We start from the raw sequence: 25,460 nt of genomic DNA on the forward strand, positions 1-25,460 counted from the left end.
GAGCCTGCGGCCGGGGGCCAGACTGGGGCTTTGGGTGGGTCGCTTGGGGCGGGTCTGAGAGCGGGGTTCACTCTGCTCTTCCTCTCTGAGCCTCAGGGACTCTGGCTGATGGCTGAGGAAGTAGTTTTGGGAAAACCCAATCTCAAGGGCCGGTCAGCCCGGACTGGGACAGGCGCCTGGAAGGAGTCATCTCGGGGGTTTGGTGGAGGCGTCTGTGCTGGGCACTGGCCGGCTGGCTGGGCCCCTCCTGTCCCTCCCTCTGCCCTCCCGGTCTCCCCTCGGAGCTGCTCTGTCCAGAGACGCCCGCGGAGCCCCTCGTACCCCTCCTTGGTCTGGGCAGCAGTGTCCTGGGGGCACGAGGACACACTGCTGGATGTCCCTCCCCAGGCCCGGCACGAACTTGGAGCTGGCATCCATGGAGGCTGCAGGGGCAGACGGGGGTGCGGGGGGACTGGAGCCCTGCGTGGCCTTGGCCTGGGTCACCCTTGGCCGGCCACACTGACATCCAGCAGCGTGGGGGTGAGGTTCGTCCCGGGCTGTCGGGCCCTGCTCCGGGGGGCAGGCTTGGGGGGTAACGCTACCCCAGGATGTTTGCAGCCACTGTCCCCAGGGCGTGCCGTTTTATTGCCAACAAAATCGCAGCTTTGGCGCCTGAGCACTGTGGTTTGCTGCCCGTCTACACCTCAAGTAGAGGCTAGTGAAAGTAAGGGTGGGAGTTCTTTCTGCCCCAGCCCCAGTCCCATCCAGGGACCTCCTGGGAGTCTGCACACCCCAGGCTGGGAGCCTCTGCTCCCACCTCGTCCCTTGGGAGATCTCAGAGCCGAAATCGGACCGTCCACCCGTGTGTCCTGAGGGGGACATGTTCTCTGCCACAGCACGTGGTGGGTTCTTCGCAGACACTGGTTTGGTGAATGAACAGTCATTTAGAGTAGGGGTCTTCTCCCCACGTTGCTCTGTGTCCTGAGGGGAGTCCTGACCCGGGCACTCTCCACTGCACAGGCCGTGGGGGCCTCTGGGCCATCCTGTGGGGTTTTGGGCACCACCTGGAAACACACCCAGCCGTGGGACCCCCTGGGCCATGGAGCGGGAGCCCCCCGGGGGACTGAGGAGGGCTGGTATCTGGCAGTTCTGGGAAGTGGAGGTGCATTCCCAACGGCAGTGAAGTCTCCCTCCTTAGGAAGGCTGCAGCCGCCTCACCGTGGCCGGATCTTCGCTGGGGCCCCAGAGCGTAGCTCTACTAACCCAAGGCTTGATTTTTTAGTTTATTGAGATAGAGTTCACCAAGCACACACCGCACCCACTCCAGGTACGCAAATCAGTGATTCCTGGTGGGTTCAGAGTCATGCACACATCACCACCATCCACTTTAGGGCCTCTCATGGCCTCAAAGAGAAACCCCATACCTAGCTGTCCTCCCCCTAGCTCCCACCTCCCCTTGACAGCCACCAAATCTTTTTTAAGATTTTATTTGAGAGTGAGCGAGTGAGAGAGAGCACAAATGGGGAAGTGGGAGAGGGAGAAGCAGGCTCCCTGCTGAGCAGGGAGCCCCACACGGGACTCCGTCCCAGGACCCTGGGATCAGTGACCTGAGCCGAAGGGACAGTTAACCGACCGAGCCACCCAGGCGCCTTTTTTATTTTTTTAAAAGATTTATTAATTTGAGACAGGGGGCCAACCACCAAATCTTCTCTCTGTGGCTGGGTTTGCCAACCCTGGACATTTCATGTACGTGCATCAAGCCCCCTTACTATCTTCTCGGTCTGTCCATGCGGTAACGCGTGCCAGAGCGGTCCCTCCTAAGACTTGCCGGTGTTCCAGGGCACGGATGGACCCCATCTGGCTCATCCGGTCGTCTGCCGACGGCCTTCTGGGCCGTTTCCACCTTCAGCTGTCCGAAGAATGCTGCTGTGAACATTGGTGTGTGCGTGTTTGTGGGACAGGTGTTTCCTTTTCTCTAGGGGGTGTACCTAAGCACGGAATCGCCAGGTCATATGGTAACTCCGGGTTTAATTGTTTGAGGAACTGCCAGACCATGTCCCAGCGTGTCTGCACCACTGTACATTTCCACTCAGCTTATTTTTAAAAAGAATCATCTGGAAGCTGAGAAGTCCTTACCAGCATCCCGCCTGGGGTGGGGGTGGGGGGATGGATTTATTCTTGGATTGTGGCGAAGTCTGTGTTTGGAGAAAACCCTAACCAGGCTGGAGATGGAAGTGGTGCCAGGGGCGGGGAGCACTCATTGCCCCCTCCTGCAGGTGGCCCCCCCGCCGTCCTGCCCCTCTGCCTCCACCCGAAGCCCTGCTCTTTCTTCCTCCTACCGGTGGTGTTCCCGTCATGTGTCTCTGTCCCTCTGAATCTCAGGTCCAAGGGTGCATTGTTCTACGCAGGTTCTCCGCCCCAGCACGTGGCAGGTTCTTCGCAGACACTGGTTAGGTGAATGAACAGTCATTTAGAGTAGGGGTCTTCTCCCCACGCTGCAGAAAATGGAGGCTTAGGGTGTGGGGAGGGGGCTAGAGGAAGCTCCGTGGCTGAGTGGTGACCATGATCCCGCTCTCTACGGGAGAGGTCCTGGGAAAGGAGATGACACTGATGTACAAGCTAGCCCCAACCACTGATCAGTTTTTCTCTGAGATGGCAGACTCTGGGGGACCCGCTAAAGATGACAGAGTTCTGGGGGACCCCCGGAACAGATGGCAGGGACCTGGGGGACCCCCCAGAGGAGATACAGGCATGGGGGGGCCTCTGTGGGGCTGTGGCATGCAGGGGGGCCTCCGTGGGGCTGTAGCAGGTGGGGGGGGCCTCCATGGGGCTATAACAGGTACAGGGTCCTCCGTGGGGCTGTAGCAGGTACAGGGGGCCTCCGGCTGAAGCCAGAAGGTGGGGCCTTCAGTTGATTAAAGAACACACAGGGTTCCATCCCTCACTCTCTGCCCAAGTCCTCCTAGGTTCCCATGTTCAGTCCCTGTCTTGCTGCAGTCCTGTGGATTAGGTACCATTGTTACCATTTTATGGATGTGGAAACTGAGGGTAAGTAACTCGTCCAGACTCATGGTTGATGGTGGAGCTAGACTTGGACCCATGTGGCCTCGTTGGAGTCCGTCCCTTGGAACAGGCAGCCCCATGTAGACACCCCCTGCCCCAGGTCCTCTGGCACAGAGCTTGGGAAACTGAGGCCTGCGGAGGTCTCACGGGGGCTTAGTGACAGCCTTGAGGGGGTTGGAACCCTGTGTCCCACTGTGGGTGTTGGTGCGCGTCTGGGATGATGGCCCATAAGCCATGTTATGAGCCTTGTCTTAGTGCGGCCCCCGGGCCCCCAGGCGGGGTGCTCCGCTGTGGTCCTGGTGTACCTTTGGCGTGTGTATGACGCCTTGACCCCCTGAGGAGTGACACAGGGCGGAGATTTCCCAGGAGAGGGAGGGTGGAGGCTGCAGTCTGAAGGCAGGATGGAAGCTTGACCGGCAAGTGGCTTTCCAGCAACAAGATCGTTGGTTCTCAAAGGACATTGTGTAAATGAGAAAGTTATGGGGGTGCTGGAGCAAGACTCTCTTCAGAGCAGTTACAATTCTCTCCTGCCCAGCTTCCTCCCAGACCCCCCGAGTCCATGCTCTGGGCAGACTGAGTGTCCGTGATCAGTTCCCAAAGCTCTCCAGGTGCTTCTCATGGCAGAACACGTGTTCTCGACCCTGAGTGGCATCGGTCACCTGGAAGGTCACGCAGGTGCCGGCCCACCTGCAGGGGCTCTCCTCCCATGGGGGCTGGGGGCCTGGGAATCTGCATTTCAGCAAGTTCCCAGGTGGTGCAGATGCTGCCTAGGAGACCCATGGCAGTGTGTGGTAATAGCCACAACACACGGACAGCCCTCCAGTGGCCCCTCTGCTTGCTTGCTTCTCAGACTACCAAGGCCTCCTAACGAATTTTACTTAAACACGGTGATTGTCATGTGTGCAGTACCATTCTCAAGTGCTTTGCAAGTATGAATCGATATATTCTCCATAAGAAGCATGTGGTGGGGGGGGGGGGGGGGCTGTTATTGTGCCCATTTCACAGATGGGGACAATGAGGCTCGGGGGTCAGGGAATCTACCCAGGGTCGTGTGGCCACACTCAGACCTGCCTGACTTCTGACCACTCTGTCGGGGACCCTTTCTTGAGAGTGGCCTATCCCTCATTTCCCGCTCTTACCCCCTTTTGCCCCCACCCAAGTGTCTCCACTAACCCTGACCTCAGAGGGACTAACCTTGCGGGCCTCGGGCAGCTGCGGAGCCTCCGTGCCCACTGGGTGACCAGAGGGGGAGCGTGGGTCCAGGGAGGGTGCTCTCCGGATGGCGGGATTCGGAGCAGCACCTTCTCTGTGCTGCACTCGGTCCGGCTGGCCGCCCTAGGGGATGGAGGAGTCTGGGTTGGGGACACGGGTGGTCCCTGCTCACCGAGGCCCGGCAAGAGGTGGAGCTGAAATCTGGAAGCTGGTGGGGGGGGGGGGGACACCCAGGTCTGGTCAGCCTGCATGTCGGAACCATTCCCGGGCCCTCACTCAGAACGAGTCCTCTCTGCCAGCCTGTGGGAGCGGCTCTGTGCACGAGGGTGCGGGAACGGGCAGGCCCTGGGGGGACCTGTGTGGTTGGAGCTAGAGCCCGCGTTCCTGGTTGCTGACTCTTCTCCCTTATCTTTCAGCAGGTAGTGGAGGTAACTGTCCAGAACACGGGCCTGGGTATCTATCGGGCACACCTGGTTAGGGTCCTCCATGTCAGGAGTGTGGCCAAGTGACTCTGGGCACCCAGTGGGAGAAGCCCTTGGCGTGGTGCGGACACACTGTGTGCACTGGGCGGTGTGGGCAGTGCTGTTCCTGGTGCAGGGGGAAGGAGCCTCCGCCCTGCTCTGGGAGGTCAGGGTGACGAGGCGAGCGGAGTCTGTCTCCCTGGGGAGTGTGGCTTGGAAGGAACGACATGGGGACCCCCGGCTGGGGTCCGCAGACCCACCACTACTTCAGACTTGCCCTGGTCTTGCACCAACCAGCTGACCTCACTGAGTGTGGGCCTCCCCCTAGGATGGAGACCATGAGGAGTCAGAGGTTCCTGCCAGCTCTGGGGATAGCCAAGGAGGGGAGTCCCATCTCCCTGCTCTTCCTGCTGTGTGGCCTTGGAAAAGTGCCCTTGTCTCTCCGAACCCCCGTGGACCGTTGTGGAATGACCACACGTGGCACTCTATCATGAGTGTTCCACAGGCATCAGTAGACTCTGTCCTTCAGATACCGTGGTTGTGGTTCCTGACCGCTGGGCTACCCAGCAGCATTTTCCAGGTGCATCCACACCAAGAGGGCAATGGACGGAGGGAAGTCTTCGTGATGACCAAGATCCCTGACTTGAAAGAATAGTCCTTATTCTGAGATGAGGTTTTTGTTTCCTTCTGTGAAAAAGCACATGCCCTTCATTTGTAACTGCCAAGACTTGGAAGTAGCAAAGCTGCCCTTCCCTGGGGGGTGGATGACCACGTGACGCAGCCACAGCAGAGCTGGACGCCTCCAGTGCTGGGTGCCCTGTGCACGAGGCCAGGCTGGGAGGGCTCACCGTGCACCATCCCAGCTCTGGGACACCAGGCAGGGCAACACTCTGGGGAGAGGGCAGGGGTCTGTGGCTGCCTGGGGTTCGGGGGAGGGAGGAACAGGCAGAACACAGGACTTGTAGGACGGCGGCAGACTCTGTAGGGTGCATGCACATCTGTCCAGACCCACGGAATGCCCAGCCCCGAGCGTGACCCCTGCTGTAAACTATGGACTTCCGTTAGCGTATCGATATTGGCCCACTGACTGGAACAAATGCATTGCATTAATGCAAGGTACCAAAATGGTGTGCGGGGGCATTTGGGAAGTCTCTGTGCTTCCCAGTCTTTTTTTTTTTTTTTTTAAGATTTTATTTATTTATCTGAGAGAAAATGAGAGAGAGAGAGCACTAGAGCGAAGAGGGTCAGAGGGAGAAGCAGACTCCCCGCCGAGCAGGGAGCCCAATGCGGGACTCGATCCCGGGACTCCAGGATCATGACCTGAGCCGAAGGCAGTCGCCCAACCCACTGAGCCACCCAGGCGCCCTGTACTGCCCAGTCTTTCTATAAACCTGGAACTGCTCTTAAATTAAAAAAGAAAGAAAGAAAGAAAACCTCTTCCCGTGATGGACGGGTGTGGGGAGTATAAGGGGCACCGTGGACACCTGCCGTGGACCCACATGCTGAGGACGGGGGGATGCTTGTCTCGGGCCTAGTCCCCTGGCCTTCGTGCCTCCAGCACACTCAGGTGTGCCCCCCTCCACGGTCCACCCACCGCGTGGCTCCTCGTGCCGCCCCCTGCACCTGAGAGGCTGCGTGCACTGCCCACACCTGGGCCCCGTTTCTGCTGGTGGAAGGAGGATGAACATGGAGTCTGTGCCTGCTGTTCCCTGCTGGGGTCGGCTTTTGCTCTGCCCCCTGCGGACCCCAGGGTGCTTCTTGGCTCGAGTGCCGCTCTCCCGGCCAGAATGACTTCCCTGTTGGCGCTGCCTGTGACCACCTGGATCCATTTCCTGCCTCCAGTCTGTACCTGTCTAACACCTCTGCCCCACGGAGACCGCTGCCCTGAGTGAGGCTGGGCCCCCTCTCTCCGGCTCCCCCGCGCCCCAGCCTGCTCAGGCCCCGGGCCGAGCACTCAGCAGGCCGGCCTCGTCTGTGGGGAGCGGGGCCCCGCGTCAGCACCCCCACGAGGTCTGAATCCTGCCCGAGCCTCGGCTTCCACAGCGGAGCGGTGAGGACATGATGAGTGCTCAAGAGCCCTCTGGCCAGTGTTCCTCCCCTCCCCACCCCAAAACGTTTCACCTTCATCAAGATAACATGCGCCCGGAGTTGAAGGTGTCCACTGGGGCCCCAAACACCCAAGGCCCCCGCCCGCCCCGCCTGTGCACTTACTGTTCACGCTCTTGCCGGCACGTGTGGACTTGCTTCTGTGCTCCGTGAAGAATTTTCAGTCGTAACTGCAAGGCGGACGCGTTTGGGGGCGCCCGGCCACGGCCGATTCCCCGCGCCCCTCTCCGCGTCCTCTGCACAGCTGAACCTCCTGATTGCCGCCTCTTTTCAACTGGGTGGTTTTTAAATTCCTCGAGCTTTCCCCGCCCTCCCAAGGCTCCGTGAGATACCTCTCCGTGCGGCTTTTCACGGGAACACACCCGCCGGATTCCCCACCCGTATATCCGTACGTACACACACATTCTGTGGAATACACACTTTCTAGATTTCCCTCCCTTGTCTCCGGGAGTCCCCTGTCTGTCCCCTGCTCCCCCTCTGCTTCCTGGACCTCCTCTGCTCCTCTCCTGGATGTGGAATCTCCCCACCTCTTGTGTTTTCATGGTTTACTCCCTCACTTTGCTGGCATACGTCCTGCAGTAGCTTTGTAAGGAAGAGTGCCTGGAAGGTCGTTTTGATGACTTTGCTGGATACATTGGTCGTGTACAGAGTTCTAGGCTGACATCGTCCAGAACCTGGGGGCGGGGGGCGGCTGCCCCTGATGGCTCAGCTTCACTGCTGCAGAGGACACCCATACCATTCTGATTCTCTGTCCTTCAAGTGCGGTCGCCCCTGGTCCCCCGAAGTGTTTGGGATCTTTGCTCTTGGGGGGGGGGGGTTCTGAAACGCCGCTATGCCAAGTGTTGGTGGGAGTCCTTCCCCTTCATTGTGCTGGCGTCCATGAGCCCCTCCGGCCCGGACCCTTTGGTCCTGGGATGCTTTCCTGACGTACGCCTTTGGTAATTTTCCGGAACTCCTGCTGTACAGACTTGGGGCCCCTGGCTGACTCATGCTCGACTCTGATTTTCTTCTCACTGTTTCTCACTACTTTGCCCACCTCTTCTTTTTGTTCCAGTTTCTGATTTTCTTGAATTTATCTTCCAACTCACTTACCAAAATTAATATTTGAGCCATCATGCTTTTAATTTCCAGGAGCTCATTCTTTGTCTCTGACTTTTCCCTTTTTTTGTTGTTGCATTTTATTTGCACTTTGTGGACACAGGATCTTCTCTCTACGGATTTAATTTCTGGGCTCCTGATGTCTTCCATACTCTGCATTTTTCATGATTCTCTTCAGTGCCTCCCCTCCCCCCTACACTTTTTGTATGTTTGTGTCTTTCTTCCTATTGGAGGCTTTCTCCAAATGTCTGATGACCCTTGGCTTTTTTTGTTGTTGTTTTTGTTTTTTTGTATTTGAGCGTGAGCACAAGCAGTGGGAGGGGCAGAGGGAGAGAGACTAGCAGACTCTGGGGCTCCCGCAACCCCAAGATGCTGACCTGAGCCAAAGTCAGACCCTTAGCCAACGGAGCCACGCAGGTGCCCCTTGGCTGTTGGTTTATTAAAGTAAGATACCAAACAGCTGACTGGGCTGATTCAGCCCCTTCAGAGGAACTCCCTCCTCCTGCCCGCCGTGGTGATTCCAGCTGCCCGGCCCTGGATTGTCTGGGAACGCGGGCAGGGTCCCTGTTCAGAACAGGGACTTCCTCCTAGAGGTCAGGGTCTGGCTCCTCTCTGCCGGGGGTCCCCCAGGTGTGATCTCCTGGTTCTGCTTCTCCGGGAGCTTTTCTTTCTGCGTCCTCTGTATGTGTTCTCAGCACCCTGGTTTTTATATTGGTTTACCAGGGCTGCCATAACCGGATATCGCAGACTGGGGGGGGCTCAACCCATCGCCGTGTGCTGGGTCCCAGTCTGGAGGCTGGCGGTCCCAGATCGAGGTGCCGGCGGGTTGGGTGGCCCCCCCCCCCACCGCCTCTTCATACGGGTGTTCCCCTGTGCACACACCCCTGCTTTCACCCCCCACTTCTTACAGGGTTAGGGCCCAGACCGACAGCCTCCTATTTCTTATTGTGGTCAAAGACCACATAGAATTTACCGTCTTCACCATTTTCCCGTAAAATCCCCTGCTCCCGTTGGCGACTCTGCTCCAGGCCCTGGCACCCCCCATCCTACTCTCTGCCTTGGATTTTCACTTCTTTAAGTATCTCCTATAAGTGGAATTGTGCAATAATTGTCTGTCTGTGTCTCTCAGTGTAGCGTTCCGAGCGTTCACCCGTGTCCTGGCACGAGTCTGGATTCCCTCCTTTTAAGGCTGAGTAACGTTCCATTGTGTGCATAGACCACGTTTTCTTTATCCGCGTATCGGTCCTTGGGTCCTTGGCTTGCTTGCGCTGCCTGACTGCTGCAAGTGTGGTGTTCGGAGGCCTCGGAGACCCTGCTGTGTGTCCTCTTTGGGTGGGGGGTGCATGGAAGTGGCCCGCGGGCTCCTACGGTCGTTCTGGGTTTATTTTCTGGAGGAGCCGTGTGCTGTCGCCCAACAGCTGCACCATTTCGCGTGCCCACCGACAGTGCAGGGGGGTTCCGTTTTCTCCACGCTCTTACTGACACCGTTTCTCGTGCTTTTGACAGTGGCCGTCCTGGTGGGTGTGAGGTGGGGTCTCACTGTGGGTTTGACGTGGGTTTCCCTGATGGCGAGCTGAGAATCTTCCCGTGTGCCCGTTTGTTAGTTTACCTCAATCCTGTTTGCAAAGGCCGTGTCGCCAAATACGGTTAGTTCTAAGGTACTGGGGGGCAGGACTGCGACATGGGGGTTGAATTCTGTCCCCCCCACCACCAGCCGTAACTCTTCAGAGCCCCGCTAAAACAGATTTTTAAAAATGATACTTCCTGGTGTTGGTGATGAGGGGGAAGATGGTCACTCTTTTGGGGTCTTTTCCAAGGGCAGTGTATCAAAAACCTTAAAACTTCCTTTTGAATGAGCAAATTCATTCCAGGAGTTTATCCTGAGGCTATAACCTGCGTACGAAGATAAGCTACCAAAACTGAGGAATGACCTCGATGTTGCACAGAAGATGGGCTTGTAGCTTCTGTGTTGTAGAACATTCGTGTGTTGGGCTAGCCACAACCATCACTAATGATGGAGACGCAGTGGAAAGAGGTCCAGGGTACATTGTGAAAGAAGGTTCTAGAACCTAGTACGCCCACGTGTGCAGTGATGCTGGCGCCCTGGCTCTGCGGCCCATGGGCTGGGTGTCCTTGGACTAGGCTCTTCACCTCCTGGTCCCCCTCTGCCACATCCCTCACCCCAGGGATGCTCCGACCAGAAGAATCACCTGGGGGTGGTGGCAGGTGCACGCCACCTGCTCTGACTGTGCTGATTCAATAGGTCAGAGTTCGTGCCTGGAACTCTGGTTTTCTCAAAAAAAAAAAAATCACAGCAGGTGGCTTTCGTGTTATGGGGCATGTGGGAAGCACCTGTTTTAGAGTCCTGCCTGGCTTGGGGGTTCTGGGCTTGGCCCTGTGTGTGTAAACACGGATGCAGCTTGACTGCTGGGTGTGTCCTCCTGCTGGTCAATGGCCCCTCTGCCCGCCCGGCCTGGCCAGGGTGCAGGGATGCGGGGGTCTCTGTGCATTCCCATCCCCCTGGCATGGGATGTAGAATGTGGGGGGTCAGGGATGGAGGGGCCTCTGTGCGTCCCCCTGGCATGAAGGTGGGGGTGCAGGGACGGAGGGGCCTCTGCATGTCCCCCAGTCATGAAGGTGGGGGCGCAGGGATGGGGGGCCTCTGCGTCCCCCCCACCATGAAGGCTGGGATGCAGGGTGTTCTGTCCGTCTGAGGACAAAGCCTGGAGCTTTGTAAATACCGGCTGTTACTCTCAGGGAGACACCAGTTCAGCATGGGGCTCTCACGGCCAGTCTGACATGTCCTGGGGCACACAGACACCCGGAGGACAGATGGGATTCTGGCGTGTCCTAGGGAGTGTTTGGGCCCAAGGCGCACGTGGGTTCACTAGAAGGAGTGAGGGGTGTCTGGGGAGCCAGCACTGGAGAAGCTCCCACCTCCGTGTCTTGCTCTGAGGAAGAAGATCCAGGCTGCTTCTCCATTTCCTCCTCTGGCAGGAAGCTTCCTCACTTCCTGGACGATGTCCCAGAGGGAGAAGGTGGTTGGCCACAGTCTGGGGTCCAGTCACCTGTGACGGGAGGGGAAGGGCTGCCCCCGGTGCCCCCAGGAGGGAATGGCCCTGTAGGAGGTGGGCCTGTCCAGGTGTGTGGGAGGCTTCCGGAGAGGAGAGCGCAGCCTGGGCTGTGGCGTTGAATCGCATGGGCCACACCAGATGTTGAATCTCCATGGGGTCCCAAGCGTGGTGTCCGTCTCCCTGGGGAGCTTGTTAGGAATGCAGCTCAGGCTGCACCACCTGAGTCAGAAGGTCAGGGGGTTTTGGCATGCCCCATGTGGGGGACGCCAATGCTGCTCAAGTGTGAGCCCCCCCTCACTGGCCTTGTCTGGTTTGCTCTTCCCTGCGTGTGAGTCTCGCTGGCTCTGGATGGCATTTCATGAGCGAGGTTCAGGGAAGTTGGCTTGCTCACCTGTGGTCCCCTTAGATCTGATTCCAAGTTCCAGGTGATGGGATGGAGGGGTTGGTCCATTATCTTTGTTGTGATGGGCAGGTGAGGGGGTGGCAGAATCCCTGGGAGGGTCACCTGCCTTCCTGAGCTTATCCAGAGGGAAGCAGCGATGCCCCGAGTGATCCATCTGCATCCGGGCGTCTTGTGTGAGGGTGGCCTGAGGTCAGGGTGAAAGTGCACCCGGGAAGCTACTCTGCTCTGGGGGCCCTCCCAGCTTCCTGCGGGACAGCACCTGTCGGGCCTGCTTGGCCTTCCCCTCGAACTGGGTGTGCTGGCCTCTGCCTTTTCACACACAGGCTGCTTGGGGTGTCAAACGAAACAACAAAACACTGGATTTAACGTTCTGCGAATAACCAGTTGGATTCAAACAACCATTGGGAATCGGGGGGCTTGAATTGAACCCTTGTCCCCCCACCCCACCAGCCCCAGCAAGGAAAGAGAGGCAAAGGACTGGCGCAGGGAGGAGGCTGGGAGGGAGGGCAGGGGGCAGAGGTCGGGAGCCTCCCCGGGAGAAGCCGCCTCCCCGAGGCCTGTCTGGGGTCCATTTTCTTGATTCCTGTGATGCTCCCAGGCGGGTCCTAGCAGAGCTGGTCTGCCGTTCCCGCGACGTCGGATCCAGTTTCTTACCGACGCCGGCCACAGCCTCAGAGATGAGTTCCCACTGGGGGCAAACATGCACATACAACCAAACTGCGGGCTCCGGCCCCTCCCAGCTCTTGATGTGCATGCGTGCTACTTACGGACCTAGCGGGGGCACGGTTGTCACCCGGGCTGCCAGATGGGGACTCGGGCTGCCTGACCTGCGGTGCACCTGCTCCGGGGCTCAGGGAGAGAGGGAAGGGTAGTGAGCCCGGGGTTCACATCCTGCCGTGGGAGGGCCTCCGTTCCCTCACCTGCAAAGGGAGGCGTTACCAGCTCCCTAAGGTTTGGATGAGGAAGAGTTAGGGTGAGTGTTGACGACCTTTCCATGCTCTGTACCACCACCTCCATAGCTGCACGGCCGCCTTCCCCATCTTACAGACAAGGACGCTGAGGTTAAAGCAGACTTTCCCAAGGTCACAGATCCGGAAGGTGTGGGGCCGGGACTCAAACCCAGGTCTGCCCCGCTCCTGACGCCTCCCCGAGCCCCTGCCCGTCACAGCCTCCGCTAGGCTATACGTGAAGCTCCCGGGAGTGCCTTCACTGTTTACATTTTTTAAGTTTTGGCAAAATAGACGTAAAATCTACCATCTTGACCATTTTGAAGTGAACAGTTTAGTGGCGGTAAGTGCGTTCGTGTTGTGCAACCATCACACCATCCTCCTTCAGAGCTTTGTCATCCTCTGCCCGACGTGGAGCTCCGTCCCCATGGCACACCCGCTCCCCAGCCTTGTCCTTGGCCCCCTGCGCCCCCCCCCCATCTGCTTCCCGTCTCCGTGGCTCTGGCTCCTCCAGGGCCCTCGTGTGAGTGGAACCGTTCAGTGTTTGTGCTACTGGGACGGGCTGATTTCACGGAGCGTCATGTTCTCCAGGCCCATCCGTGCTGTAGCAGGTGTGAGAAGGTCCTGATTTTTAAGGCTGAGTGGTACTCTACTGCGTGCATGGACCCCATCTTGCATATCAGTGACACCTCGGCCTCCTCTAAGGGGAAGGAGGGGTGCAGGGGCAGGGGCTGAGCCTCCCTTCCCTCATGGGAAGTCCTGCGCTTTGGGGGGCCCTCCATCGCAAAACCCGGGGTGTCATCATGGAAGGTCGCAGCCAACTGGCCAGATTCCGCAAATAAACCTATGGGAGACCCAGCTAAACTCAAATTTCAGATCATCACTGAGAGTACTTCTTGTATGAGTATGTCCCAGGCATTTCATTCCCCCAAATTACTCATTGTTCCTGTGAGACTCAGCTTTAACTCAGCATCCTGTGCCGTATCTGATAGCCCTGTCCCTACGCCACAAGTAAAAGGGGCACCCTGGGTTTCCGGGAGAGAGTCCCTGCGATGGCAGTCCGTTCGCAGCCTCAACTGGGACAGGAGGGCCGTTGTGTGGGCAGCAGGTCTGCCTGCCTGAATGGGCCTGCTACCCCCAGGCCTGCCCACTCCCACTGCACCTGGTCCCGGGTTCCCACTCACAACCCCGGTTGGTGCCAGGCACAGGGTCCCTGTCTCAGGGTGGGCATGCAGTTTGGCACAGAATCACCCACAACCTTTGTCCCGCCCCCATGACTATCCCTTGCTTATAGCCAGGTTGACTCTGAGAAGGGGTGCAGTGGATGCCGTGGGGCAGGTGGGTGCCCCCCCCCCCAGGGGGAAGGTGCTCACTGCCTGGCGCAGGCAGCCCAAGGTAGGAAGAGCATGTGGTCGGGCAGGGGTGGGAGGGGAGGGGAGAGGGTGGGGAGCACCCCTGCTGCTCCACGTTTGCCCTTCCACTTGGGGCAGTGGGCTCAGGACTGCCTCCCCCGGCAGGGCGTACCCCCACCCAGCTTTGGGGTTTCCAAATGACCGAGCACTGTGTGGGGGTACAGAAGCCTTCACCTCGGGGTGGGGTGAATCCTATGGGGTGACACTGAGGGGTGCATGCAGCTGAGACCACCACTGGCTTGGCTCTGCCCCGCCCTCCCTCAACGACACCTTCAGGAGGACACTGGTCTCAGGCTCTGCTTCTAGAAAGTACCTGCCTATGGGTCACTTTCAATGGATAGGCTGCTCTCTGCTGGAACATAGGGTTCCCAGGTCCTTTGGCCTGGGGCCTCGCCCCAGCCACATCTCTCCCCACTGAGGCCAGGCGCCAGTCATGAGGAGAATAAGGTGTCAGGACACAAGGCCCTCCCCCTCTGGGGAGCTTGCAACCTGGTTGAGCAGAGAGACACGTCCTGCAAAGCCGGGCATCCCCCGGAGTCTGCTGAGGAATGCTGGGTGTTGACCAGGATGCCACGGGTCCTGGGTGGGTGCACAGTCAGCACCATGGGCCGGGGTACCCCGAGGTGTTACTGAGGAGGGGGCACCAGCTGGGTTGGATTGGGTGGGATTTGAATGGCAGGGGTGGGGATTGAGTAAGGGCAGGCTGTGTGGACACGTCTTAGGCAAGCCAGTGAGAGGTCAGGACTTGTTTTGACTTGGGGTTGTAGGTGACACATCCCAGACTGAAGTCCTTGGGGGCCACCCTGCAAGGCTTTGGATTCCACACTTGCTTTGCGTCTTACCTCTGGTGTGGGGCGGGCGCGTGAAGGAGAGGGCCTGGGTGGGAGACAATAGGGCGTAGTGGGGAGTGGGGCAAACTGGAGGGGCACCCCATCTCAAGGAGCCTGCTGCTGCACTCCACTCCATTTTGCCATCTGAACACAAAGATCTAGGGTTGCCAGATCCTGTAATTGTTTAGGAGAAAGAAGAGCTGAACTTTTATGTGAAACATCTTGATTTTGAAATGCTGGCAATTCATTTTTTATAAAAACACGGACAAATAAAACCTGTATATTGGTGAGTTTCTGGTTTACAGCCCCTGTGGTGGTGAGTTGGGAGAGTGGTGGGACAGATTCACCCCATTTTCCCTGAAAAGCCCTTCCAGGGCGGGGAGCCCCTCAGTGGAGTCCAGCTGAGGCCTGGCAGTAAGTCTAGGAACACAGGATGGACTCCACGCCGAGGGCCGTTTTCTTCTCCCAGTGAGTTAGGGAATGAGGGCTCTCAGACTCCTACAGACGAAGAGACTGAGGGTCAGAGGGTTCTCATCACTCAACCAGTAAGTAGAGCAAGGATATGAGCCTGGTTTTTTTGATTTATTTTTCCTTTTTATTCTGTTATGGGAAGATATTCTATATATCGTAGAATTTGCCATTTTAACCACTCTTTACGTGGTTCACTGACATTATTATATTCATGGTGTTGTGCAACCATTACCTCTATCTACCTTCACAACTTCTCTGTCACCCCAAATAAACTGACCCCATTAGAGAACAACTCCCCATTCCCCCCTCCCCCAGCCCCTGGCACCTGCCCTTCTCCTGTCTTTGAACTTGACTGTTGGAGGGGCCTCATGTCGGGGGTTCTCACATGGTGTCCATCCTCCTGAGACTGGCTTTTTTCACCCAGTCCCCCAGGCGCATCCACGTCGTGGGTGTCAGTTTTATGACTGAGTAATAGTCCATTGTATGAATGGTCCCCATTTTGTTTATGCATTTGTCCATTGACGGACACCTGGGTTGTTTCCACCTGTTGGCTGTTCTGAATGATGCTGCTGGGAACATGTGCAAATATCTCTTTGAGTTTCTGCTTTTCATTCTTTTGGGGATGTCAGGTCTGCTGGTTGCAATGCCTTCATGTCCCCAAGTGCTTAAGATGTCCCCACTTACTGCTCTTCCAAACCCTTCTTGGATGCCTCCAGCAGCTGGGAACTTACTCCCGGGGCAGCCTCCTCACACTCAGTTTGTAGCCCGGGTCTGTGTCCCCATGGCTGGACTCCCGGGCCCCCCAGCAGCATGTGCCTCCTCCCCCTCCACGTGCAGGGGGAGCTCTCCAGTTCACTCCTGACTCTGCGTCAGACTCTGACACCTCCCTTTCCCCTCCCCAGCCTCTAAGAGAAAGAGGCAACCGTGGGCAGCAGGGTGGAAGTGTCGTCACCAAAGACCATAGGGGATATAATCATGAAAACACCACGTTGTCCGAAGACAGAACCACGGAGGCTGGGTCCACTGGGTCCGGCCGCCCGCCACGCTCACCCCTCTCTCCTTTTGTCTCCGCAGGGACCTACCAGGGCCAGTGGGTCGGCGGCATGCGCCAAGGCTACGGTGTGCGGCAGAGCGTCCCCTACGGCATGGCGGCAGTCATCCGCTCGCCCCTGAGGACCTCCATCAACTCTCTGCGCAGCGAGCACACCAACGGCGCCGCGCTGCACCCCGACGCCTCCCCGGCAGTGGCCGGCAGCCCGGCCGTGTCCCGCGGGGGCTTTGTGCTCGTGGCCCACAGCGACTCTGACATCCTCAAGAGCAAGAAGAAGGGGCTGTTCCGGCGCTCGCTGCTGAGCGGGCTGAAGCTGCGCAAGTCCGAGTCCAAGAGCAGCCTGGCCAGCCAACGCAGCAAACAGAGCTCGTTCCGCAGCGAGGCCGGCATGAGCACGGTCAGCTCCACGGCCAGCGACATCCACTCCACCATCAGCCTGGGCGAGGGCGAGGCTGAGCTGGCAGTCATCGAGGACGACATCGACGCCACCACCACCGAGACCTACGTGGGCGAGTGGAAGAGTGACAAGCGCTCGGGCTTCGGTGTCAGCCAGCGCTCGGACGGGCTCAAGTACGAGGGCGAGTGGGCTGGCAACCGGCGGCATGGCTACGGCTGCATGACCTTCCCTGACGGCACCAAGGAGGAGGGCAAGTACAAGCAGAACGTTCTCGTCAGCGGCAAGCGCAAGAACCTCATCCCGCTGCGCGCCAGCAAGATCCGCGAGAAGGTGGACCGCGCGGTGGAGGCTGCCGAGCGGGCCGCCACCATTGCCAAGCAGAAGGCGGAGATCGCGGCCTCCAGGTAGGAGGCGCGGCGGGCGGGTCTGGATGGCGGGGCCGGTCTGTTCTGCTGCGCTGTCCTCAGGATGAGGCACGGGTGTTTCTCAAACTGTGCCCTGTGGAACCCAGGGGCTCCTCGGAGGTTCTTGGGGCGTGGGGGCCGGGCAGCAGTTGGTCTGACAGGGTTCTGGGCCTGGCAGCCGTTCCTCCAACAGAGCAGAGTGCCCTTTGTTCCGTGTGCAGGTGTTTCATGTGGCGTAGCTGTGGGTAAAGAGGGTGCACCGTTCTGCCGGCGACACAAAGGTGTGATGTCGCCACGGCTGCGCTCCCAGTGCCACGGGCATGTGGGGGAGGGAGGAAGCTGCCCTGGTTGTCCATGGGCCCCAGGAGACAGCCCCAAGTGCGGGGACTGGCAGGGGCCCGGCAAGGGGCCCACAGGACACTTGGTGCCGTGGGCCAACAGCTGGTGTGAGATGCAGCCCTTCCTGAATTGGGGTTCATGGGGCTGCCGGGCACTGAGCAACCCGAGTTGGCTGTTGGTGGGTACCATGTTGGCTTTCAAGGGGACTTTGGTGTTGGTGCAGGGTGCAGGCTCAGAGCTGGAAGAAGGGGCTCAGGGCCCGGCTTCCCGGAGCTGCAGGGGTAGGTAGGTGGGCGTCCTGGGGACAGCTTTAGAAGCCACACTTACCCAGGCTGGAGGCGTCTGGGAGGACAGCCCCGGCGTCTTTCTGGATGATTCTGTGTTCCCAGCCAGGGTCAGGAAAGCTCCTGGCTCCGTTAAGGCTCAGGCTGCCCAGCCTTGTCACTAAGTTTTAATTCGTCTGGCTCTGGTTTTCCGTGACCTTTGATCCACAGCAGAACGGAAACCATAGCTGGGGTTTATTGGCACAATATCCGCGGCTCCCAATGTCTGAGGTTTTAGAGGGAGAGGAAATCCATTCTGAGAAGCCGAGAGAAAGATGCAGCCGCTCCCTGAGCACCGAGATCCCACATTGCGTGCCCCTGTCCTCACCCAGACGTGTCCAGGCATGGAAACAAACAGGACCAGCATTTTTGACGACTCCCCTGGGGGTTTAAGATGAAATTAGGTGTAATAGTGATTTTTTGCATCCTAAATGTGACACTTGCTTGTATAGAACACAGAACGTAGGAGTACGACGGTGTCGTTGGCTCTGGTTGTGTACAGCGTCCGACGGCCTGGCATTTGGGTGCATTTCCCGCTGTCCCATTGTGTGTGGTGTGGTTTGTTGACCTCCGTGGACGGGAGGCCGTTCCAGGGCTGGAGGACTGCGTGGGCCGAGGATCCGGGGCCCTCGCGGCAGCTCCCGACGGGTGGCCGGTCCGTTCTTGGCCTCCGGGTCTCCCGCAGAAGTGACCTTAAAGTCCAGCGACCAGGAGAACGTCCTTGGGACTGAAGGTGTGGGACACAGGGCAGTTTTCTGACAAATCCCATGGAAACGGGGGCTCGAAGTCATGTCGTGGGCAGAGCTCAGAGTCCACGCACCGGACAAGCTCCACTTAGGGCAGGTTTCAGTCTGTGAACCAGGAGTGATGGCCCCGGCCCGCAGCGAAGGTCCAAGGACTCCGGTGACGACCGCGCCGAGTATTGGGGCCGGCTCAGGGGGGCTGCCGACCCTGGTCCTGCTCAGGCCTATTGCTGCTGGGCAGTCTGGGGAAGGTGAACTCTCTGGGCTGGGTTCCCTGTGGAACGACAGGAGGGAGCACCGCACGGTGCCCTCCACCGGTGTGGGGCCCGGCGCAGGCCCCTGTCACCCTCCCAGCCCTCCCACCCCCTCTCACCCTGAGGCCTTTGGGGGAGTGGATGTGCCTGCAGTGAGACTCTGAGCCGCGTGGGCCTCTGCTGCCCAGGATCACCCATCGGGGGCAGGGGTGACAGCGTCCTCTGTCCCTGCAAATAGGGACAAGGATGAGCCTCCCTTCCAGGCCGTGGGAGGGGGCCATGCTGGGGGGAAAGAGGCCACGGGCCTCTGCCTTCGACAGCAAAGCTCACACATGAGAGCTGGGTCCGTGTCCCAGACGCCCTGAGGCTCCCCGCCCACTGGAGCGTGAAAGTGGCCTCGGCGGCTGCCGGTGACTACCCCAGCTGGCCCCTGGTCATGGTCACGGCCGCGAGACGCCCAGGCCATGCAGGCAGTAGCAGAGAGGGGCCCCCACTCCCTCCTTGGGTCCCGGCTGGGCACAGGCTACCGAGGCAAGTCCACGAGAGACCATGTGGCATTTCCTCCCCTGGGGGGCAGCTCTGTGGGGACAGCTGCCCAGCAGATGGGGACACGGGCTTTTCTGCAAAACATGGGTGGGGGGGCACGCACAGCTTGAGTTCGGAGTGGGGGTCCTGTACGTGGGCCCACAGCTGAAGGGGTGGTGGGGTTGGTGGTGTGCCCACAGCCCGGTTCCCGGTTCCCAGTCCCCAGTCTGTGCACAGGAATCGCTGGGGCTCTAAGGCACACGGAGCCCAGCCCCCCCCCCCCCCCAGAGATGCTAGGTTCCTTGTCTGGGGTGCCGCCTGGGCTCAGAGCTCCTTACGGCTTTCCAGGCATCGTCCGGTGTCACCAACACCGGGGGTAGTAACATGCCATCCCAGGGCCCCACCCCAGAGCTGTTGGTTCGGCGGGTCTGGGTACAGCCTTAGGTCCTGCATTCCTCAGGAGCCCCTGGCATGCTAGAACCACCAGTGCGCCCCCAGGGCAGAGGCCCTGCAGGAGATGGGAAACGGGCGGGGGAGGGCGCGCCTGGTGGGTCAGTGGGGGAGGGGCGCAATCAGAGCAGAGGGCACTGCTGTCCTTCCCTGTGACTTTCTGTAGCATTCTCTTCCCCCGTTGTGACTGATGGCCGCCCCCTGCCCTGTCACCGATGGGGGGACACGCCGGGCACCCTCGAGGAGCCTGCTCCGAGCAGCGTGTATTCTGATGGACCTCGGTGTAGTTGCCCCCGCTTGTCACTCGCTCCAGCCCTTCCGTGAAGCATCCTTAATGGGATGTCAGAGGTGTCCCTTCCGTGCTTGCTGCCTCTCCATCACGCCTCCTGGGGCCCGTGGCAGACATGACTAGTCGATCACCAACCCCCCCCCCCCCCAGCCGCATCTCAAGCACCTGCTGTATGCCCAGGCCGAGCTGGTGCCTCGGCAGTGGGGCCTCGGGGGTCCTGCGGTTTTACTCCAGCTGTGCCCGGTGGCTTTGGGCTGCTGTGAGGTCGCCGTCTGCCCTGTTCTCAGTGCAGTCGTGGGCTGGGGGTGCCACGTCCAAGCAGTCGGCCAGATCACCTGCAGGGATTACCTGTGGCACCCCTCCTCCTTAAAGGAAACAAAACCTTTCAGGACCTGAAACGTGTGTGCATGTGTGGCTTGCTTTTTAAAAACATTTTATTTCTTATTAAAATGATAAATCCGTGCAAAAATAGTAAAGTAATAAAACAGATTGGTGTATGGTAACTGAATCCCATCAAGACTGGTTCATCTCCTTAGAGGCAATTACAGTGACTCCCCCTTATCCTCGGGGGATCCATTCCAAGATCCCCGTGGATCTGAACCGTGGACAGAACTGAGTCCCTTGCACTGTGTTTTCCTAGACATTGTACCTGTGAGGAAGCTTAGTTTATAGATTAGGCACAGAAAGAGATTAACGATAATAATAAAATGGAACACCGACAACAATATACTGTGATAGAAGTTATGCGAATGTGGTCATTGTCCCCCTCCTCTCGGTGCCGGGGTGGGGACGTGCCCCCGTGCGGAGATGGAGTGCGTGGAATGACTTGGGCGTGGGACAAAGTATGAGGCCACCTCTGACCACACGTCAGAAGGATCACCTGCCTCCAGACCTCGGCTGACTGTGGGCAGCGGAAACCTCGGACCAGGGGAGACTACTGTGCAATTTTTAGGTAGGCTGCACCCCCGGCACAGAGCCCAACGCAGGGCTTGAACTCATGACCCTGAGATCAAGACCTGAGCTGAGATCAAGAGTCAGATAAGTAACTGACGGAGCCGCCCAGGCGCCCCTGATGACTGTACGTTCTTGCCAGGCTTTTCTCTGTGTCTATGCAGACCTGGGTCTCGCACCCTCATGGTTTCCTGTTGCAGTGATGGGACCATGCCGTCTGTGGCCCACTTTTCTCCTCACTTATGTCGGGATATCCAGACCTGTGTGTTTCTCTGCTGGTTGCACGATATTCCATGACATGGATGCACCATATGGGTCCGACCCTGACTCTGTGAATGAGTTTTGGATGCATCCAATCTCTCGGTCTTACGAACGAGGCCGCAGAGGCTGTGTTTGTCTGACCCACTTTGCTGCCGGCTTGCAGAGTTCTGCCCCGTAGCCTCCCGGAGCAGGCCTTGCTGGCTGAGGGATGCATGCGTTTCAAGTCTGGTGGATGCTGCCAGGTGGCCCGATTTACCGTGGCGGGGGTGGGGTGAGGAGGGAGGGCTGCAGCCCAACGTGGGGTGGCCTCGACGGACTGCTCTGTCATTGTTTGTCCCTGTTGGAGTCTGACGAATGCCCCAGAGATGTCGCCCTCCCGATCGCTGGACCCTGTGGGTATGTGACCTTCTGTGGCAGAAGGGACTTTGCAGACGTGAAGGGTTTTAAGAGAAGGGGATCATGCGGGACTGGGGGGCAGTGTGATTATAAGTGTCCTAGAGGAGGTGCGCACAGGCTCAGAGTCAGAAGGCCTGACGTTGGAGGCAGAGGTGGGTGATGCGGCCTCCTGAAGAAGGGAGGAAACTGAGCCCCCCCCCACCCCAGCCTCTAGAAGGAACCAGCTCCACCCGCCCTGTGATTCGGGCCGCTGAGATGCTGGCTTCTGCCCTCCAGAGACAAGCCGGTCAGTGCATGCTGAAGCCCAATGTGTGTGCGGTGATTTGCCGCAGCCTCTTGGGAAGGGCCTGCGCTCCCTGCGCTGGCCGGGGGCGGGGACGTCACCCCCCCACACCCATCCCCTCTCTAGAAGGGGCAAGCCCGTCCCCTTCCCCTGCCGCCAGGCAGTCAGCTCTTCCAGGCCCTGCGGAGCTGGGCTCTCTGTGCAGGGTACGTGAGCTTCCTGCCTCCGGGGGAGGGCCGGCCACCTGCTAAGGACAGGCCTTGTGGTGGGCGAGAGCCATCTGTTCTGGCTCTGGCCTCCCGACATGAAAACCGGAGGAGATGCTGGGGAGTGGGGTGCTAGATCCTGGGAAGGGACCGGGGCTGGCCGAGGGCTTGCCTGGGGGCGAGAGGCTCCTGCTTCCCAGACTGCGTGCGCCCCCAAACTTTCAGTCCTGCCCCAGAAGTCCAGGGGCTCCTGAGCGTGGCCCTGTGTCCTGTGTCCTCTGGTGCCTGGCGGGGGCTGGCTCCTGCCCACACTGCCGCCGCGCTGCGCCCCGTGGTGCCTCACCCTCGCATGCGGGGTCAGGGGATGCGGGCTGTCGGATGTGATTAGGCTCGTGGCCTGTTTTGCTCCACTGTGTACCACTCATCAGACAGAAGGCACAGAGCCTGTGACTCAGCCCCAGGCAGCGTTCCCACCTGGCACTCAGACAAGGCACCTTGGATGGCGTGGGAGACAGGAAGCCGGCCCCACACTGGCCACATCCAGGAGAGCCCTGCACCGGGGGTCCCGGGGCCCAGAGCGGGGCTGGGGGCCGTATCTCCCGTCCTCCCCTGAGCGCGTCGCCTCTCCAGAGAAGCCGGTGCTTCTTACAGGGCCCTGGAGGGAGGGACTTCAAATCAGTCTTCATGATCTGTGTCCAGACTTAGTGACTATGGGGTATTCCCCCTCAGTGGGACCCCCAGCACTCCTGCTGCAGCGGGAGCCCGTTTCCTCCTCTTGGAGAGACGTGGTACGTGGTCCTGCTGTGTGTAGCTCTCCGGCCTCCGGCAAGGCTCGTGAACTCCCTGGGCTGTGTCTTCCACTCTGTAAAATGGGTTGAAAACAGCAGGTACCTGGTAGGGTCGCAAGGACAGGCAGGGGATGCCGGGTTGTCCTTCCTGGCACGTGAGAGCAGGCAGGGAGAGGTGCAAAGAGCAGAGTGAACCCCCTGCCCTTGACCCCTTGGTGGTCACTGAGCCACCGTGCCCCCCCCCCCGAGGGAACTGTGCCCTTGGTGCCGGGGACAGCCACGTCCACATCCACGTCAGTCAGACCTGGACAGTGTGGTTTCATTGGAGCTCGTTTCAGTCCAGCCTGGAATCCGGTGGGTGCTTGTAGCAAACTTCACGTTTGTTCCTGATTCCAACCCCCACCCCCAGCCATGCCCTTTGCCGTGTGACTGTGGGGTCCCTCCTGTTAGAGGCTCGGCCACGTGCTTTGGTCAGTGGCATGGGGTGGGCGTGGTGGCCGGCCCCCAGCTCACCCCTCTTGGGCTCCTGCCAGCACCGTGACAGCATGACCTGGGGATGGGAGACCCCAGGAAGACCCTGATGCACCAGCAAAAATAAATGGTTACTTTAAGCCACCTTCTTTATGGGGGATTGATACCTGGTGTATAGCTGATTGATACACACCATCCCACGGGTGGTTCTGGAAGGAAGGAGTGTCTCTGCTGTGCCCCAGCCATGCTGCACTGTTGACCCTTTGGGGGGAACACTCCTGATCTTCCCCGTGTGAGTGTCCTGGGGCTGCCATGACAAAGTGCCGCCCTTGGCGGGGGGGTGCCCTGAAACAACAGGAAGCTAATCTCTCCCAGTTCTGGGAGCAGACGTCTGAAAACAAGGTGTTGGTGGGGCTGCACTCCCTGTGGAGGCTCCCAGGGAGGGTCCTTCCTGCCTCCTCAGCTTTGGGGTCCCGGGGATTTCTTGGCGGGTGGCCACGTCCCCCGAGGCTCTGCCTCTGTCCTCACTTACCCCCTCCCTGTGCGGGTGTCTCTGTCCCCTCTTCTTACAAGGACACATCCTTGGATTGAGGAACACGCTAGCCCAATCTGACCTCCTCTTAATTAGATCAGCAAAGACCCTATCCCAAGTAAGGTCACGCTGAAGTTCTGGGTGGATGTGAATCCGGGGGTGGCTGGAGGGAGAGGTGCATCCTGATTCAACCCATGGCACGCTGCTCCACAGCTAGGCTCTTTCCATGCTTATGAACACCGGTGCACCTGCTCCTTCACCTCCTGCAGGTCACAGCTCCTGTCTGGCGAGTCAGCCTGTTCTCCAGAGAGCTGGGATCGGAGCTCACCACACACTCACTCAGGGCCCCCTCCCCCTTCCCTGCAAAGTGTCTTTAGGTCTTGGGGTCCCACGGCCCTGCCTCAGCTTTCCTGGAGTTTTCCATGAAGCACCATCCACCCAAGGCATGCGGTGGGTGGACCTCCCCGATGGCGCGATGGTAGGGGGGTTATCCCGTCACTGACGGAACCTGCCACGGCTCTCAAAACACCCCAGCCACTCCTCCGACTTGAGCTTCAGGCCTCCCACCCATCCACTGCCGCCCCCAGACTGTGACCTGGGCGTCCCCCTGCCTCTCCCAAGTCCAACCAACGGGCTCTGCCAGCCGGTGAGCCGCCCAGCCCAGCTAGCACCCAGGGAAGGGCCACCCTTGAGCGTGAGAGTCATGGCTTCCAGGCCGCCACCCTCGAGGCCAGAGGGAGGAGTGGACAGGGATGAAAGGAACGGGCTGGGGGGTGGGGACCCGTCCCCGCAGGAGCACACCGCTAAGCTGAGTCTCCGCTCTGGAAGGATCCTTATAGTTGGCATGGCAGCTCCTAAACGTAGGCTTCAGGGGATTTTGAAGAGCAGTTGGACCACTTGTGGTTTTCTCCCAACCTAGGTCTGTGTAAAGTGGGACTTGGCCGTGGTAATCAGGACTCCATCGCAAGCAACGGAGTCACAACTCAAATCAGTTCAAGACGAGAGGGGCTGGGTTGGCTCTTGTTCTGTGGGCTGCCATCAGGCACAGCTGGGTCCAGGGGTTCAGATGATGTCAGAGCTTTCTCCCTCTTGGCTCTGCTTCCCTCTGTGTGTTCACGTCGTTTTCCAGCAGGTTCCCTGCATGGGGCAGGAAAGACCAGCAGGTCTGTGCTCACATAATCCTTGTGTAGTTCTCAATCCAGAGGGAAGAAGAGAGCCTTCTGACCAGCACGCACATCAGAACGATCCAGAAAGGCTCTGAGCGGCCAGACTGGGTCACGTGTGTACCTCCAGCGTGAGGCAGGGGGTGGAGGACCGATGCCCTGACTGCCGCCCCGTGGACGTGGAGTGGGGGAGGGACAGTCCGGGCACACGAACCCTGCCCCGGCTTCAGTAGGGAGCAGGGCAGAGATTCACATCCTCGTGTGGGTGATGGACATGGGTGAGCCACAGCCCATCTCCTCCTACCGAGATGTGTTCTCCTGACGTCCTCAGGTTCATCCACGTTGTAGCAGGTATCAGAGCGTCGTTCCTTTCTGTGGCCGAGTAGTAGTCCCGCGCACGGATGCGCTGCATCCGTGTACCCTCTCCCCCGTGGGTGGGCATTTGGGTTGTTCGCACTTTCGTGACGAATTCTGCTGCCGTGCACATTCACATATGGAATCTTGCGCGGACGTGTTTTCAGTTCTTTCGGGTGTGTCCACCTAGGAGCAGAGTTGCTGGGCTGCACAGCGATCCTAGG

The 25,460-nt window shown here is 59.1% G+C and overlaps 1 protein-coding gene across 1 annotated transcript in view; it reads left to right on the forward strand.

The window, feature by feature from the left end:
• Nucleotides 1–25,460, forward strand: part of JPH3 (junctophilin 3) — a 71,828-nt gene that overhangs the window by 14,973 nt on the left and 31,395 nt on the right. Inside the window, exon 2 of the mRNA XM_025860431.2 lies at nucleotides 16,131–16,908. Within this exon, the coding sequence (XP_025716216.1) occupies nucleotides 16,131–16,908 (778 nt within the window). The remainder of the gene's footprint in view (nucleotides 1–16,130; nucleotides 16,909–25,460) is intronic.

This window comes from Callorhinus ursinus, unplaced genomic scaffold (assembly GCF_003265705.2).
Source record: "Callorhinus ursinus isolate GAN/ISIS: 27379988/994484 unplaced genomic scaffold, GSC_fseal_2.0 scaffold46, whole genome shotgun sequence".
In the NCBI taxonomy this organism is placed as follows: Eukaryota; Metazoa; Chordata; class Mammalia; order Carnivora; family Otariidae; genus Callorhinus; species Callorhinus ursinus.